At 40.7% G+C, this 17965-nt stretch overlaps 1 protein-coding gene across 3 annotated transcripts; it reads left to right on the forward strand.

The window, feature by feature from the left end:
• Positions 1–14281: 14281 nt before the first annotated feature.
• On the forward strand, positions 14282–17364 carry Or6d12c (olfactory receptor family 6 subfamily D member 12C). Of its 3 annotated transcripts, none has more exons than XM_087658398.1 (2): positions 14282–14647; positions 15846–17364. In XM_087658398.1, exon 2 carries the CDS (start codon positions 15919–15921, stop codon positions 16939–16941), a length of 1023 nt encoding a protein of 340 aa, XP_087514524.1. In that variant the 5' UTR covers positions 14282–14647; positions 15846–15918; the 3' UTR covers positions 16942–17364.
• The last annotated feature ends 601 nt before the right edge of the window (positions 17365–17965 follow it).

A 17965-nucleotide genomic window follows, 5' to 3' on the forward strand; every position in this document is an offset into this window, starting at 1 on the left:
AATGAATTAAACTTCTGAAAATATAAGCAAGCCTCAATTAAATGACTTTAGAAAAGTTGCCTCTGCACAACAATAGATCACCGAGAAATGCAATTGGTATAATAATAAACCATTAGGAATTATCTTAAATATTCATGCATCCAAATAATAGTAGTAGGTTCTGCTCCACAGAGGATAGTAATGCCAGACTCTATCTTCTCTCTCTCTTGGCTTCTACTTTGTGGAGAAGGTTCTAAATCAAACCAGACAGGGACTGCCATGACACTTGAGTCACAATTGCTCCACTGGGCTAATTTTGCCAAGCCAGTCCTCATTGTAGTTCTCACAGTTCACAGTTCACTCATGATCACTTTCCTCCTCTGGTAATGTCAATAGCAACTTTTACCACTAGGAAAGCCAGACTGAAGGGCTGAAGCTTCCAGGTGAGTAACGACTTGATTTCTCCATGTTCCGTGACTCAGGTAGGGAGAATTTGCAAGAATAAGGTCTTACAATGATCTTATGTAGGGTAACAAAGAGCAAGGACAATAGCCAGTAATATTAGTGGTTTATGGGACTCTACCGGGAAATATCTCAAATGGGGAATCGTTCATCTCAGTACCATGAATTTTATTTGCTACCAAGGTATCTAGCAGGGGTGTAATTTGCAATTTCCTCATTATAAGGTACCTCCATTTAGACACTTTTCATATATGTATGTGTCTGTGTATTTGTCAGGGGCCTCAAATAAACTGTTGTGTGGTGCCTGGTTGGTGGCTCAGTGTCTGAGAGATCTTGGGGTCCAGGTCATTTGAGACTCCTAGTCTTCCCATGGGAACTCCCTCCTCCCCAGATTCTTCAAACTTGTCCTGAATTCAATCATAGTCGTCCCTGGCTCCCATCCATTGACTGGGTGCTTGAACCTGCCTCTGACTCTTTCAGCTGCTTGTTGAGCCTCTCCAAGGGCAGCCATGCTAGTCTGCTGTCTGCAAGCACACCACAGCATCAGCACAGTGTCAGACCCTGGGACCTCCCCTTGAGCTTGATCCCAATTTGGGTCTCTCACTGGACCTCCTTTGTCTCTGGCTCTTCTCTACATTTGTCCCTGAAATTCCTTTAGACAGGAACAATCCTGGGTCAGACCTTTGACTATGGGATGGAAACCCTATTCTTCCATTTGATGTGCTGCCCCTCCCAGGAGCTGGACTCTAGGAGTTCTCCCTCCCCACTGTACAGCACTTCATCCAAGGTCCCTCCCTTTGAGTCCTGAGAGTCTCTCACCTCCAAGGTCTCCAGTACATTCTCATGGGTCCCCTCACTCCTACCTCCTCAGGTTGCCTGTTTGCATTCTTTCTGCTGGCCCTCAGGGCTTCAGTCCTGTTCCTCTCTCATATCCAGTACTTGATCATGTTTGCCCCTTTCCCTCCCTGTCCCCTCTCCCACCCAGGACCCTTTGTCTAACTGCTCCCCACATGATTGCATTCTCCTCCTTCCCAATTAAGATTTAGTCATCCTAGCTTAACCCAATGGCTTGTTAACCTTCCTGAGTTCTGTGGATTGTATCCTGGGTATTCTGTACTTTATTGGCTAATATTCACTTATTAGTGAATACATATCATACATGTCCTTTGGGGGCTGAATTATCTCACTCAGAATGATATTTTCTAATTACATCCATTTGCTTGGAAATTCATAATGTCCTTGTTCTTAACAGCCGAGTAGTATTCCATTTTGTAAATGAACCACAATTTTGGTATCCATTCTTCTAATGTTGGTCACCTGAGTTGTTTCCAGCTTCTGGCTATCCCAGATAAGGCCAGTATAGATATAGTAGAGCACCTGACACTGTGCCGTGTTGTGGCAACTTTGCATATATACCCAAGCTGTTTCTTCATGTCATTAAACAAGAGACTAGACTCAGAATTCAGCCTTATCAGCTTTCCAGTGTGGACTGAAGACCAACATGTCTCCAGGAATCATCCATGGTTCCAGCAGCAGATTTGAACTTGAAAGGCAGCATGCCTGGTGACCGAGAACTGGGTTCTCAGCCTATACAGTGTGCAGCCAGACATTGCTGGACCACACACTCACATTGTATAAGCCAAGCCAGAGAATTCTCTTTGTAACATGTGATCATTCTATTACTTGTATTTCTCTAGAGAAGTCTGGCTTACATAGTTACATAGTGTGGGATGATGTCACAGGTGAGTCAGGTACAAGGTAGAATGAGGAGGCCTGTCATTGGATGAGAAGGAAGGATGGGTGGGAGACAAGTTTGAGGGAAGGGGAGGAGACTGGAATGGAAAGAGGAAGAAGAGTCAGGAGGGACAGAGAGAGACAAGCCCTGGTGGAGACAACATGGAAACTGATGTTAAGGTTCCACGCTGTACCTTTACAGGTTGTTAAGAGTATTCATAAGGGATGGATGTGTCTGGCTTTGAATGTTTAAGTTTCCAATTATCAATTGGAGTTAAGGTTAGGGTGTTGTGTGTTCTTTCTTGTGTAGATTTAAGTGTAAGGGAGTGTGGGGCGATTGGTCTGGGCTGCCATGGAGTTGGGATGTGTGTTTCTGGCATGGAAACCTGCCTTGGGAACTAGATAGGTAGAGAGATTGCTGCCAGGCTCTGAGAAAGGCCTTCAGCAGTGTGATATGGGATGGAGGAAAGCGGGTGAGAGGCTTTGCACTGAGATTAAGATATCAATCAGTTATCTCAGGGCACTGCAGTGCCAGATCTAGTGGGGGATAAAAGACAGTTTTCATTTTTTATAATTTTACAACAACAGTTCAGGGATCTGATTCTCTATGTGACTTTAAAAAAAATAAATCAAGTTGTGCTATACCTCTTCAGTTCTCTCTGGCATGGGGTTCATTGTGAATTCCAGGCTTGCCTCAAACTTATTCTAATCCTACTGCCTTAGTCTATTGAATGCATGGGGACAGGCATATGTGGTGTTAGCTACCTTCATCTAACCTTTGTCTCATAACAACAATATTATGGTGATCGCCTTTCTTGTTCCCACATCCAGAGTCAGCTTGACACTCAGGAGTTCTGACCCATCCTGGATCACAGTTGAAGCCCCAATCCAGCCCTAATACCTGGCCTAACTGGTACCCCTGGGACTCAAGGGATGCAGGAACCCCCATAAGGCAGAAGTACACGTTCCTTCTGGTTTGCAACTCTGCACACAGCAGAGATTGTGCTGCAACCTCCCCACAAACCATGCACACCCAGAAATAACTTGAGTCCCCAGGAGTTATGATACACCCAGCATCACAGGCTCACAGGAAGGACAGGGTCCAGTAAGAGACAGTAAGACCAATCAACAGCAGGAATAATCAGAGAGGGAAGTGGAAGAACATATGTTCATCGCAGCCTTATTTATAATAGCCAGAAACTGGAAAGAACCCAGATGCCCTTCAACAGAGGAATGGATACAGAAAATGTGGTACATCTACACAATGGAATATTACTCAGCTATCAAAAACAACGAGTTTATGAAATTCGTAGGCAAATGGTTGGAACTGGAAAATATCATCCTGAGTGAGCTAACCCACTCACAGAAAGACATACATGGTATGCACTCATTGATAAGTGGCTATTAGCCCAAATGCTTGAATTACCCTAGATCCCTAGAACAAAGGAAACTCAAGACGGATGATCAAAATGTGAATGCTTCACTCCTTCTTTAAATGAGGAAAAAGAATACCCTTGGCAGGGAAGGGAGAGGCAAAGATTAAAACAGAGACTGAAGGAACACCCATTCAGAGCCTGCCCCACAGGTGGCCCATACATATACAGCCACCCAATTAGACAAGATGGATGAAGCAAAGAAGTGCAGACTGACAGGAGCCGGATGTAGATCGCTCCTGAGAGACACAGCCAGAATACAGCAAATACAGAGGCGAATGCCAGCAGCAAACCACTGAACTGAGAATAGGTCCCCCGTTGAAGGAATCAGAGAAAGAACTGGAAGAGCTTGAAGGTGCTCGAGACCCCAAAAGTACAACAATGTCAAGCAACCAGAGCTTCCAGGGACTAAGCCACTACCTAAAGACTATACATGGACTGACCCTGGACTCTGTCCCCATAGGTAGCAATGAATATCCTAGTAAGAGCACCAGTGGAAGGGGAAGCCCTGGGTCCTGCTAAGACTGAACCCCCAGTGAACTAGACTATGCGAGGAGGGTGGCAATGGGGGGAGGTTTGGGAGGGGAACACCCACAAGGAAGGGGAGGGGGGAGGGTGATGTCTGTCCGGAAACCGGGAAAGGGAATAACACTTGAAATGTATATAAGAAATACTCAAGATAATAAAAAAATAAAAAAAAAAAAAAAGAAACAATGTCAGGTCCTACCAATTGAAAAAAAAAAAACAAAAAAAAAAAAAAACAAAAAACTACTACTACTAGGCAACATCAGAACACCACTCTCCCACCACAGCAAACCCTGGATACACCAACACACCTGAAAAGCAAGATTCAGATCTAAATCCCATCACATGAAGATGATAGAGGACTTTCAGAAGGACATAAATAACTCCCTTAAAGAAATACAGGAGAACACAAGTAGGAGTGTTTAAACAGGAAACAAATGAATCTCTTAAAGAAATAGAGGAACGCATGATCAAACAGGTGATGGAATTGAACAAAATCATACAGTACCTAAAATAGAAATAGAAACATTTGATAAAACACAAAGGGAGACAACCATGGAGATGAAAAACATCGGAAAGAGAGGAGGACTCATAGATGCAAGCATAGTCAACAGAATACAAGAGATAGATGGGAGAAGCTTAGGCTTAGAAGATAACATAGAAGATATTGACAAAACAGTCAAAGAAAATATAAGAATCAAAAATCTCCTCTTTCAAAAGATTAAAGAAATCCAGGACACAAAGAAAATACCAAACCTAAGAATAATAGGTATAGAAGAGTGGGAAGATTGCCAAATCAAAGGGCCAATAAACATCCTCAACAATATAATTGAAAAAAAAAAACTTCCCTAACTTAAAGAAAGTGATGCCCATAAACATACAGGAAGTCTATAGAACATCAAACAGATTAGAACAGAAAAATTCCTCCCATCACATGATAATGAAAAAACCTAATGCATAGAACAAAGTAAAATATTAAAAGCTGTAAGGTAAAATGTCAAATAACATATGAAAGAAGACCTATCAGAATTACACTAGACTTCTCAACAGAAACTCTAAAAGCCAGATCATGGGCAAATTGCTACAGACCATAAGGGGACAAAAATGTCAGTCCAAGCTATTATACCTAGCAAAACACTAAATTACCATGATGAAGAAACCAAGATATTCCATAACAAAACCTAATTTAAACTATCTTTCCACTAATCCTGCCCTGCCAGGATAATAGAAGGAAACCTTTAACACAAAGAGTGAAACTACACACATGAAAAAACAAGAAACAAATGGTTGGAACTGGAAAATATCATCCTGAGTGAGGTAACCCAATCACAGAAAAACACACATGGTATGCACTCATTGATAAGTGGCTATTAGCCCAAATGCTTGAATTACCCTAGATGCACAGAACAAATGAAACTCAAGACGGATGATCAAAATGTGAATGCTTCACTCCTTCTTTAAAAGGGGAACAAGAATACCCTTGGCAGGGAAGAGAGAGGCAAAGATTAAAACAGACACAGAAGGAACACCCATTCAGAGCCTGCCCCACATGTGGCCCATACATATACAGCCACCCAATTAGACAAGATGGATGAAGCAAAGAAGTGCAGGCAGACAGGAGTCAGATGTAGATCTCTCCCGAGAGACACAGCCAGAATACAGCAAATACAGAGGCGAATGCCAGCAGCAAACCACTGAAATGAGAACAGGACCCCCGTTGAAGGAATCAGAGAAAGAACTGGAAGAGCTTGAAGGGGTTGGAGACCCCTTATGAACAACAATGCCAAGCAACCAGAGCTTCCAGGGACTAAGCCACTACCTAAAGACTATACACGGACTGACCCTGGACTCTGACCTCATAGGTAGCAATGAATATCCTAGTAAGATCACCAGTGGAAGGGGAAGCCCTTGGTCCTGCTAAGACTGAACCCCCAGTGAATGTGATTGTTGGGGGGGAGGGCGGCAATGGGGTGAGGATGGGGAGGGGAACACCCATAAAGAAGGGGAGAGGGAGGGATTAGGGGGATGTTTGCCTGGAAACTGGGAAAGGGAATAACACTCGAAATGTAAATAAGAAATACTCAAGTTAATAAAAAAAATAAACAAGAAATACAACTTAAAAAAAAGAAAAAGAAAAAATAAGAAAATAATCTTCACATAACAAACCCAAAAGAAGTGAACCATACAAACATACTTGTACCTCTAACAACAAAAATAGTACTAAGAAACCATCATTGGTCCTTAATACTTCTCAACATCAATGGACTCCATTCTCCAATAAAACTACATAGGCTACCAGACTGGATACATGAACAGGACCCTGCATTTTGCTACGTACAGGAAACACTCCTCAGTGACAAAGTCAGATCCTACCCCAAAGTAAAAGGCTGGAAAATTTTTCAAAGCACATGGTCCCAAAAAACAAGTCATACTATTTTCCAATAAAATAGATGTTCAATCAAATGTTATCAAAATTTTGGAGAAGGGCACAACACTCATCAGAGGAAATATTCACCAAGATGCACTCTCAATTATGAACATCTATGCTCCAAAACAAGGGCATCCACATTTGAAAAAGAAAAGTTACTAACGCTGAAATCAAATATTCAACCTCACACAATAATAGTGGGAGAGTTCAATGCCCACTATCACAAATGGACATCATGGAAAGAGAAACTAACTAGAAACACAGTGAAACTAACAGAAGTTATGAACTGAATGGATTTAATAGATACCTACATAACATTTCATCCTAAAACAATAGATTATATCTTCTCAGCACCTTATGATACTTTCTCCAAAATTGATGATATAGTTAACAAAAACAAGCTTCAACAGATACAAGAAGATTTAAATGATTCCATGCATCCTATCAGACCACCATAGACTACGGCTGGCCTTCAAGAACAACAGAGAGCCCACATACACATGGAAGCTGAAAAGCTCTTTACTCAATGAAAACTTGGTCATAGAAGAAATAAAGAAAGAAGTTAAAGCCTTTTTAGAATTTAATGACAATGAAGGCAGAACATACCCAAACTTATGGGACACAATGAAAGCAAAACTAAGAGGAAAACTTAGAGCTCTGAGTGTCTCCATAAAGAAATTGGAGATATTATACAGTAGCAGATTAAAAGCACACCTGAAAGCTCAAGAATAGAAAGAGGCAAATATACTCAAGAGCAGTAGATGTCGGTTGGGGATTTAGCTCAGTGGTAGAGCGCTTGCTTAGCAAGCGCAAGGCCCTGGGTTCGGTCCCCAGCTCCGAAAAAAAAAAAAAGCAGTAGATGTCAGGAAATAATAAAACTCGGGACTGAAATCAACCAAATAGAATAAAAGAGAACTATATAAAGAATCAACAAAACCCAGGACTGGTTCTTTGAGAAAATCAGCAAGATAAATAAACCCTTACCCAGGCTAACCAGAGGGCACAGTGACAGTATCCAAATTAAGAAATTAGAATTGAAAAGAGAGACATAACAACACAAACTGTAGAAACTCAAAACATCATCAGATCCTACTACAAAAGCCTTTACTCAACAAAACTGGAAAATTAAGATGAAATAGATGATTTTTTTCAATCCTTTTTTAAAAAATTTTTCCCATCTTCATAAAATTGGGTATTTCTTATTTACATTTCAAATGTTATTCCCTTTCCTGGCTTCCAGGCCAAAATCCCCATAACTCCTCCCCCTCCCCTTCTATGTGGGTATTCCCCTCCCCATCCTCCCCCCATTACCGCCCTCTCCACAAAAATCCTGATCACTGGGGGGTCCAGCCTTGGCAGGGTCAAGGGCTTCCCCTTCCACTGGTGCTCTTACTAGGATATTCATTGCTACCTATGAGGTCAGAGTCCAGGGTCAGTCCATGTATAGTCTTTGGGTAGTGGCTTAGTCCCTGGAAGCTCTGATTGTTGGCATTGTTGTTCATATGGGGTCTCAAGCCCCTTCAGCTCTTTCAGTCCTTTCTCTGATTCCTTCAACGGGGGTCCTGTTCTCATTTCAGTGGTATAATGATGGCATTCGCCTATGTATTTGCTGTATTTTGGCTGTGTCTCTCAGGACAGATCTATATCTGGTTCCTGTCAGCCTGCACTTCTTTGTTTCATCCATCTTGTCTAATTGGGTGGCTGTATATGTATGGGCCACATGTAGGGCAGGCTCTGAATGGCCATTCCTTCAGTCTCTGTTCTAAACTTGGCCTCCCTATCCCCTCCCAAGGGTATTCTTGTTCCCCTTTTAAAGAAGGAGTAAAGCATCCACATTTTGGTCATCCTTCTTGAGTTTCATGAGTTCTGTGCATCTTGGGTAATTGGAGGATTTGGGCTAATAGCCACTTATCAATGAGTGCATACCATGTGTGTTTTTCTGTGATTGGGTTACCTCACTCAGGATAATATTTTCCAGTTCCATCCCTTTGCCTATGAATTTCATAAAGTCATTGTTTTTGATAGCTGAGTAGTATTCCATTCTGTAGATGTACCACATTTTCTGTATCCATTCCTCTGTTGAAGGGTATCTGGGTTCTTTCCAGCTTCTGCCTATTATAAATAAGGCTGTTATGAACATGGTGGAGCATGTGTCTTTGTTATATGTTAGGGCATCTTTTGGGTATATGCCCAAGAGAGGTATAGCTGGGTCCCCAGGTAGTTCAATGTCCAATTTTCTGAGGAACCTCCAGACTGATTTCCAGGATGTTTGTACCAGTCTGCAATCCCACCAACAATGGAGGAGTGTTCTTTCTCCACATCCTCGCCAGCATTTGCTGTCACTTGAGTTTTTGATCTTAGCTATTCTCACTGGACATTTTCTTGATTGATGATTGGTAGCAGAGGGTACAGCTCACTGTGGTAGCTGACCTCACTAAGCTCGTGGCATGTGGATACTCCTGAGAAGTCAGAAGAGAATACCCTCTGCCCACAGTCCAGACCCAAGAGGGAATTGCATCGTGCCAACTGTGCCTACAGGGTGCAAGGACCTAGGGGGAATCAGGAACAGGACCCTTTGATTCCTGCCTGCGCCTAGAGCTGGAAGACAGTCTCCAGAAGCACTGACACACCTGAAATCAGAGCACCTGTTCTAAGAAAAGGATGAAAGAAAACAGGAAAAAAGTTCTACAAGAGTGCTGACACAGAGGCCTACAGCAGAGTTAAGTCTCTCTCAGAAACAGCAAGAAAAGCAAACACCAGAGATAACCCAATGCCTAGAGGCAAGTACAGGAACCTAAGCTACAGAAACCAAGAATACTACTTGGCATCATCAGAGCCCAGTTCTCCCACTAAAGAAAATACTGGATATCCAAACATACCAGAAAAACAAGGTTAAGATTTAAAATCACATTTTTTGATAATGATTGAGGACTTTAATAAAGACATAAAGAACTCCCTTAAAGAAATGCAGGAAAACACAAGTAAAGAAGTAGAAGCCCCTAGAGAGGAAACACAAAAAAACCTGAAAGAATTACAGGAAAATATAACCAAACAGGTGAACGAATTGAAAATGGAAATAGAAACAATAAAGACAGCAAAAAGGGAGACAACCCTGGATATAGAAAACCTAAGGAAGAGACAAGGAGCCGTAGATACAAACATCACCAACAGAATACAAGAGATAAAAGAGAGAATCTCAGGGGCAGAAGATACCATAGAAAACATCAACACAACTGTCAAAGATAATGTGAAATGCAAAAATCTCCTAGCCCAAAACATACAGGAAATCCAGGACACAATGACAAGAACCGATCTAAGGATAATAGGTATAGAAGAAAGTAAAGACTCCCAATTGAAAGGGTCAGTAAACATATTCAACAAAATTGTAGAAGAAAACTTCCCTAACCTAAAGAAAGAGATGCCCATAAACATACATGAAGCCTACAGAACTCCACACAGATTGAACCAGAAAAGAAATTTCTCCCGTCACATAATAGTTAAAACACCAAATGCACAAAACAAAGAAAGAATACACCAGACTTCTCACCAGAGGTTATGAAAGCCAGACGATCCTGGACAGATGTCATACAGACCTTAAGAGAACATAAATGCCAGCCAAGTTACTGTATCCAGCAAAACTCTCAATTAATATAGATGGAGAAACCAAGATATTCCATGACAAAACCAAATTTACACAATATCTTTCTACAAATCTAGCCCTACATAGTATAATAGATGGAAAACTCCAACACAAGGAGAGAAACTACACCATACAGAAAGCAAGAATATAATTTCCTTGCTATGAAACCAAAAGAGAGACAAACATAATTCCACCTCTAACAACGAAAATAACAGAAAGCAACAATCACTATTCCATAATATCTCTCAGCATCAACGAACTCAATTTCCCAATAAAAGGACATACACTAGCAGACTGGATATGTAAAGAGGACCCAACATTTTGCTGCATGCAGGAAACACACCGCAGAGACAAAGACAGACACTAACTCAGAGTAAATGGCTGGAAAACAACTGTTCAAGCAAATGGCCTGAAGAAACAAGCTGGAGTTGCCATTCTAATATCCAATAAAATTGACTTTCAACAAAAAGTCATTTAAAAAGATAAGGAAGGACACTTCATATTTATCAAAGGAAAAATCCACCAAGATGAACTCTCAATCCTAAATATCTATGCTCCAAATGCAAGGGCACCTACATTCATAAGAGAAACCTTACTAAAGCTCAAAGCACACATTGCACCTCACACAATAATAGGAGGAGATTTCAACACCTCACTCTCATCACTGGACAGATCATGGAAACAGAAATTATACAGAGACATAGAGAAACTAGCAGAAGTTATGAACCAAATTGATTTAACAGATATTTATAGAAAATTCCATCTTAAATCAAAAGGATATACTTTCTTCTAAGCACCTCATGGAACCTTCTCCAAAACTGACCATATAATTGGTGGCAAAACAGGCTTCAACAGATACAAGAAGATAGAAATAATCCCATGCATCCTATCAGATCACCACACACTGAGACTGATCTTCAATAACAACAATAATGTCCAAGAGCACACATGTACCTGGAAGTTGAACAATGTTCTACTCAATGATAACCTGGTCAATGAAGAAATAAAGAAAGAAATTAAAGACTTCTTAGAATTTAATGAAAATGAAGGTATAACATTCCCAAACTTATGGGACACAATGAAAGCAGTACTAAGAGGAAAACTCATAGCTCTGAGTGCCTGCAAAATGAAACAGGAGAGAGTATATATAAGTAGCTTTACAGTCCACCTAAAAGATCTAGAACAAAAAGAAATAAATAATCCCAAGAGGAGTAGAAGGCAGGAAATAATCAAACTCGGCTGAAATCAACCAAGAAGAAATGAAAAGGACTATACAAAGAATCAACAAAACCAGGAGCTGGTTCTTTGAGAAAATCAACAAGATAGATACACGCTTAGCCAGACTAACCAGAGGTCACAAAGAGTGTATCAAAATTAACAGAATCAGAAATGAAAAGGGAGACATAACAACAGAATCTGAAGAAATTAAAAAATCATCAGATTTACTACAAAACATTACATTCAACAAAACAAGAAAATGAGGAGGAAACGGACAATTTTCTAGACAGATACCAGGTACAAAAGTTAAATAAGGAACCAAGAAAACATCTAAACAATCCCATAACTCCTAAAGAAATAGAAGCAGTTATTAAAAATCTTCCAACTAAAAAGAGCCCAGGTCCAGATGGATTCAGTGCAGAATTCTATCAGATCTTCATAGAAGGCCTCATACAAATACTGTCCAAACTATTCCACAAAATAGAAACAGACAGAGCACTAGTCAATTCCTTATATTAACCCATAATTACTCTTATACCAAAACCACACAAAGACCCAACAAAGAAAGAGAACTTCAGACCAATTTCCCTTATGAATATTGATGCAAAAACATTCAAAAAATTCTTGCAAACCAAATCCAAGAACACATCAAATTGATCATCCATCATGATCAAGTAGTCTTCATCCCAAGGATGCAGGGATGGTTTAATATATGAAAATTCATCAGTGTAATCCACTATATAAACAAATTCAAAGATAAAAACTACATGATCATTTCATTAGAGGCCGAGAAAGCATTTGACAAAATTCAACACCCCTTTATGATAAAAGTTCTGGAAAGATCAGGAATCAAGGCCCATATCTAAACATAGTAAAAGAAATATACAGCAGACTAGTTGCTAACATCAAACTAAATGGAGAAAAACTTGAAGCAATCCCACTAAAATCAGGGACTAAACAAGGCTGCCCACTCCCTCCCCACTTATTCAATATAGTACTCGAAGTCCTAGCCAGAGCAATCAGACAGTGAAAGGAGGTCAAAGAGAAACAAATTGGAAGGGAAGAAATCAAAATATCACTATTTGCAGATAATATGATAGTGTACTTAAGTGACTCCAAAAGTTCAACCAGAGAACTATTTAACCTGATAAACAACTTCAGCAAAGTGACTGGGTATAAAATTAACTCAAACAAATCAGTAGCCTTCTTCTACTCAAAGGATAAACAGGCTGAGAAAGAAATTAGGGAAATGACACCCTTCACAATAGTCCCAAATAATATAAAATACCTAGGTGCCACTTTAACCAAGCAAGTGAAAGATCTGTATGATAAGAACTTTAAGTCACCGAAGAAAGAAATTGAAGGAGATCTTAGAAGGTGGAAAGATCTCCCATGCTTGTGCAATGGCAGGATTAATATAGTAAAGATGGACATTTTGCCAAAAGCAATCTACAAATTCAATGCAATCCCCATCAAAATTCCTATTCAATTCTTTATAGAGATAGAAAAAGCAATTTGCAAATTCATTTGGAATAACAAATAACCAAGGATAGAGAAAACTATACTCAACTATAAAAGAACTTCTGGGGGAATCACCATCCCTAATTTCAAGCTGTATTACAGGGCAATACTCATAAAAATTATATGGTATTGGTACAGGGACAGGCAGATAGATCAGTGGAATAGAATTGAAGATCCAGAAATGACCTATGGTCATTTGATCTTTGACAATGGAGCTAAAACCACCCAATGGAAGAAAGATAGCATTTTCAACAAATGGTGCTGGTTCAACTGGAGGTCAGCATGTAGAAGAATGAACTGAGAACAGGACCTGGTTGGGGGGAATTAGAGGAAGTATTGAAAGAGTTGAAGGAGTTTGCAACCCCATAAGAACAACAATGCCAGCCAACCAGAGTTTCCAGTGACTAAACCACTCCCGAAAGCCTATACACGGACTGACCCAGGGCTCCAACTGCATATGTAGCAGAGAATAACCTTGTTGGGGCACCAGTGGAAAGGGAAGCCCTTGGTCTTGCCAAGGTTGGACCCCCAATGCAGGGGAGTAGGGGGGACAGTAAGAGGGATGTTGGGAGAATACGTACAGGGGAGGGATAGGAGGTGATGGGGGCTTACATACAGGAAATCGGAAAGGGGGATAACATTTGAAATATAAGTAAAGAAATATATCTAATAAAAATTAAAAAATAAACGTGTACATATATTATAAAAAGAAAGAAAAATGTCAATCCCCCCCAAAATGAAAGGGCAACCGCTGTACTTCCCAATCATTATTTGTTATCAGATATAATAAAAATTTATACAAGATTACTATTATTATTATTAATCAAGTGATATTTCATTCACAACATTGTTAAGTTACCAATCATGAGGGATCCTAGAGTGTCAGGTGTGTGAGGGCTTTGTTCCACTCACTAATGAATCTTAGTGTCTCTTGGTGCTGCCCACTGGACCTGGTAGCCCCTGATTAGTGTCAAGAGACAGTCCATTACTAAACATATGCTGGAACAGATTCATGTCCCTTTCACTTCTGCTCCTTGTGTTGTAAGTATTCTCAGTCTGGGACTGTGCATGCTCTGGTTTTGGTGATGGTGAGAGAAAATTTGAGTGCCTTGGAAAGCATTTTAAAGAAAGTTTATCAATGTAGATCATATCTATGTAGGTTTATTGAGGGAAGCGTCTCCTGCCTTCTACCCTGACTGTATTATGTTCCTAGCACTAGGGTTTCTTTTTGATGCTGGCATAGGAAGGGTCTCAGGATAGGGTGTGTGACCTGGAGACTCAGGAATTCTTTTTTGGAATTTCAGACGAATTCACTTGCCAATTCTCAGAGAACAATGAGGAAATGTGTGTGGTTGTTTTTCCATAGTTACCACTCAAGATTTGCACTGAGATGTGCGCACTGAGATGTGCTTAGTTTAATGCAGTTCTTAGTCTGTTAGCTGATTGGAGAAGGATATCGGGCAGATGTTGGATTTACCTCTGGAGAAATTATGAGCATTACAATGGAGGTGTGGATTTCCTTACGCTTCAGCTGTCAGGACCAATGTGGTGACTTTTTTCTCCTTAGAGTGAAAAGAGCAGAAGGCAGAGTTCCGGGTGCTGTGAGCTGCTTGTGACAATGCTGTGGCCTCAGTGTGAACAGAGCATCTTGCCATTTGTTTGCTGTAAATGGCTGTGATGTTTTTCTTCAACCTGGTTTCCCTACAGGTCTGATAACAAGATTGAGAGCATTTGCTTGTTCTAAATTAGATAGCTAAGTCTTAGGAGATTGATGTTAGTGAACCAGAATGACAAAGTCTCACATACAAGGACTCTATCCATTTACAGGGAAAGAGTATTTAACTGCAGATGTTCCTGTAGTAGCCAGAGGTTGATTTTGGATACCCCCAGTCATCACTGTTTGATGAGCTACAGTCTCCTCCTGAATGTGGGGCTCCTTGCTTCAAGTAGACTGGCTAGTGTGTCCTGTGGGCTCCTGGAGCCTGCCTGTCTGTCCTGTCCAATGCTGGACTAACAGCTGCAATTCACCACTCTCGGCTTTTTACATGGTGCTGGGAGTCTGAATTTTTGCTGTCTTGGCCTCTAGATTAAAGTAGCTATAACTGAGCCTTTAACCACCCAGCTAGAGTTAACTGTGTGGGTCTTCTAATCTAGTATTCTTCATAAGTCTGCAGATGAGACTATGAACTACAGGATTTTTTTCTTAATAATAATATGGCCAAACATAAAAACAAATACTAAGTTACGATGAAGGAATGTATTTTGTGTAATGAATGGTTTCTGGTTGAAAATCTTTTGAGAATTTCCTATTTTATGTGTACTATGTATTTTGGTTGCCTGTGTGCATGCATACAACATGCATGTCTGGTGTTCTCAGAGGTCAGAATAGAGATCTAGATAACCTGGAACTGGAGTTCCAATGAGCTGTCATGTATAATCTGGGAACTGACCCCAGGTCCTCTGCATGAATAACTGATGCCCATAACTGCTGAGCCATCTCTTTTGTTCCTGTGACTGAAATGTTGGTTTGTCTGGCTTGTTTTGCTTTCTTCAGTTTTGTGTGGTGGGAATTAAAACCATAATATCACACTTGTTAGATAGGTCCACTACCCCTGATCTACACTCCCAGGATCAGGCTGATTTTTTAAGTTGTAGTTTTCCTTTGCAGTATTTATCTGGACCTGTGTGACGTGAATATGCTTTTACTAGAAACATGTCCCATGACTAAGTAGATAAAAGGGTGTAACCTGGATTTCTGTAAGCATTTTTTCTCAGGCTAGCATCTTAGGGTGCAGGTAATACAAGTCAGTCATAGTAATATCAGTCATTTTTGCTTCACAATGGGCAAAGTGACACATTGGATGTTCTATTTACAAATATGATTGCCTTCCCATGTCATTTACAGTTTTAGGAACACACAGTTCTCCACCTTCAGTCATGGTTCTGCAAAGACACTCAGTGACAAACAGACTGAAGAAATGGAATGGCTGATGGCAAAGGAAATAAAGAATGGGACTTTGGTCCTGGAGTTTATCTTTGATCGATTCCCTGTGGCTGAGCACCTGAGGATCCTCTTCTTCCTACTGCACTTGCTGGCCTACTTGGCTTCCCTCATGGGCAACATGCTCATAATTACCATCACCTGTGTGGACCACCGACTGCAGACGCCCATGTACTTCTTTCTCAGCATGTTCTCCTCTGTGGAGTGTTGTTTTATAACCACTGTTATCCCCCAGCTCCTCACCATCATTCTGTCAGGGAGGCAAAAGATTCCCTTTATGGCCTGCATCTCACAGGCCTTCGTCTATCTTGTCGTGGGGGCAACAGGTTTTTTCCTTTTGGGTGTGTTATCCCTGGACCGCTTTCTGGCCATCTGCAAACCTCTACATTATCCAACCATCATGAGCCCAAGGATGTGCTTCCTTCTCGTTACTGTCTCTTTAGTTTTGGGGTTCCTCTTCATGGCCAGTCCAGTTGTGATGCTTTCCCAGTCATTTTACTGTGGTCCAAACATTATTCCTCACTTTTTCTGTGATTTTGGACCACTGGCAAATCTCTCCTGTTCAGAAACCAGGTCTATTGAGATGCTGTTTTTTACCCTTGCTATAATTGTGCTTTTTGCTTCCCTTCTGATCGCCATCTTTGCATACAGCAATATAGTAGTCACCATAGTGCGTCTTCCTTCAGCCAGGGAGCGACAGAGAGCTTTTTCCACCTGTTCCTCTCATCTCATTGTCCTCTCTCTAATGTATGGCAGCTGTGCATTTATATACCTGAAGCCAAAGCAGAGAAGCAGAGTGGACATCAACAGAGAGGCTGCTCTTGTGAACACAGTAGTGACACCCCTTCTGAACCCTGTCATCTACACCCTGCGCAACAAGCAGGTCCACCAGGCTCTCAGGGATGCTCTGTCCAGGGTTCAATTGCACAGATATCAGAGGAGCACGCACCTTCCCTGTGACTTAGTCCAATACCATATTTGTTTAAATGCTCTATATTAATCATCAGGTACGTTACCATCAAATTCTGCTTGTTTATTATTACAACAATGGCTGATGTGTCCAGTAATTTCCTCTGAAGGCATTAGTAATCTTATGATGAAAAATCTTTTTATATCTGCTTTGGTGGCAATTAAGACCAAAACCTCCTATATATTACATACATTGTTACTATTTAAACAAAGTGCCTCAAGTTATCCATGCATTGGTGTGATGTGTGTTTTGGTCTGATTTCATGTATCCTGTGTAAGTGATGGGGGAAAAAAGAGAGACTTGAGGGTTTTGTTGGGAATGGATAATTAAATTAACGAGTACCAAAAATTTAAAATTTATTTGATGACAGATTTATGTGATCATCATATCAAAATTGAATGAACCATGAACAATAACTGTCATGATATAAATAATAAAAAACTTTATACCACTTTTACTCCCCTTGAAGCATATTAGTATATAAACAGACATTATCAGACCTCTAGTTTTCACTAAGGTGTAAAGCCTTGAGATAAAAAGACCCCATTGCTTTCATTCATTTACCAGGCTGAATTTAATCTGAACCCTGAAACTGAAGGACCAACAAAAGGCCATAGGAATGATGGATTGTCAAGCTGACTAGAGTTGTAGGTTGGTTACCGTGCCAGTGAAATGAAAAGGATTCGAGAGAAATTACCTGAGAGGTGAAAGAATGCTTCTTGAGATGAATTCGTGGACTAGGTCAGGCCTGCATCTTAGCACTGAGGCAAAATGGATCTAATCAGTCATGTGTCATGAGACAAGCTGACTAGACAGCAACACAGGAAACTCCCGTGTCCTGGTTAGGTTTTTTTTTAATTGAACCTCAGTAGGAGAATGGCTTCCATCAGATGGCCTGTGTATAAGTCTGTGGGGCATTTTCTTCATTGTTGACTGACATGGAAGGGCCCAGCACCCATGAGCAGTGCTGTCCTGTTCCTTGGTCTGATCAGCCTTGGCTGTGTGGGAAAGGCCAGTGACTGTGACCATAGGAGTCAAAAAGCAAGCCATAGTC

This window comes from Rattus norvegicus, chromosome 4, assembly GCF_021556685.1.
Source record: "Rattus norvegicus strain SHRSP/BbbUtx chromosome 4, alternate assembly SHRSP_T2T, whole genome shotgun sequence".
Lineage (NCBI taxonomy): Eukaryota > Metazoa > Chordata > Mammalia > Rodentia > Muridae > Rattus > Rattus norvegicus.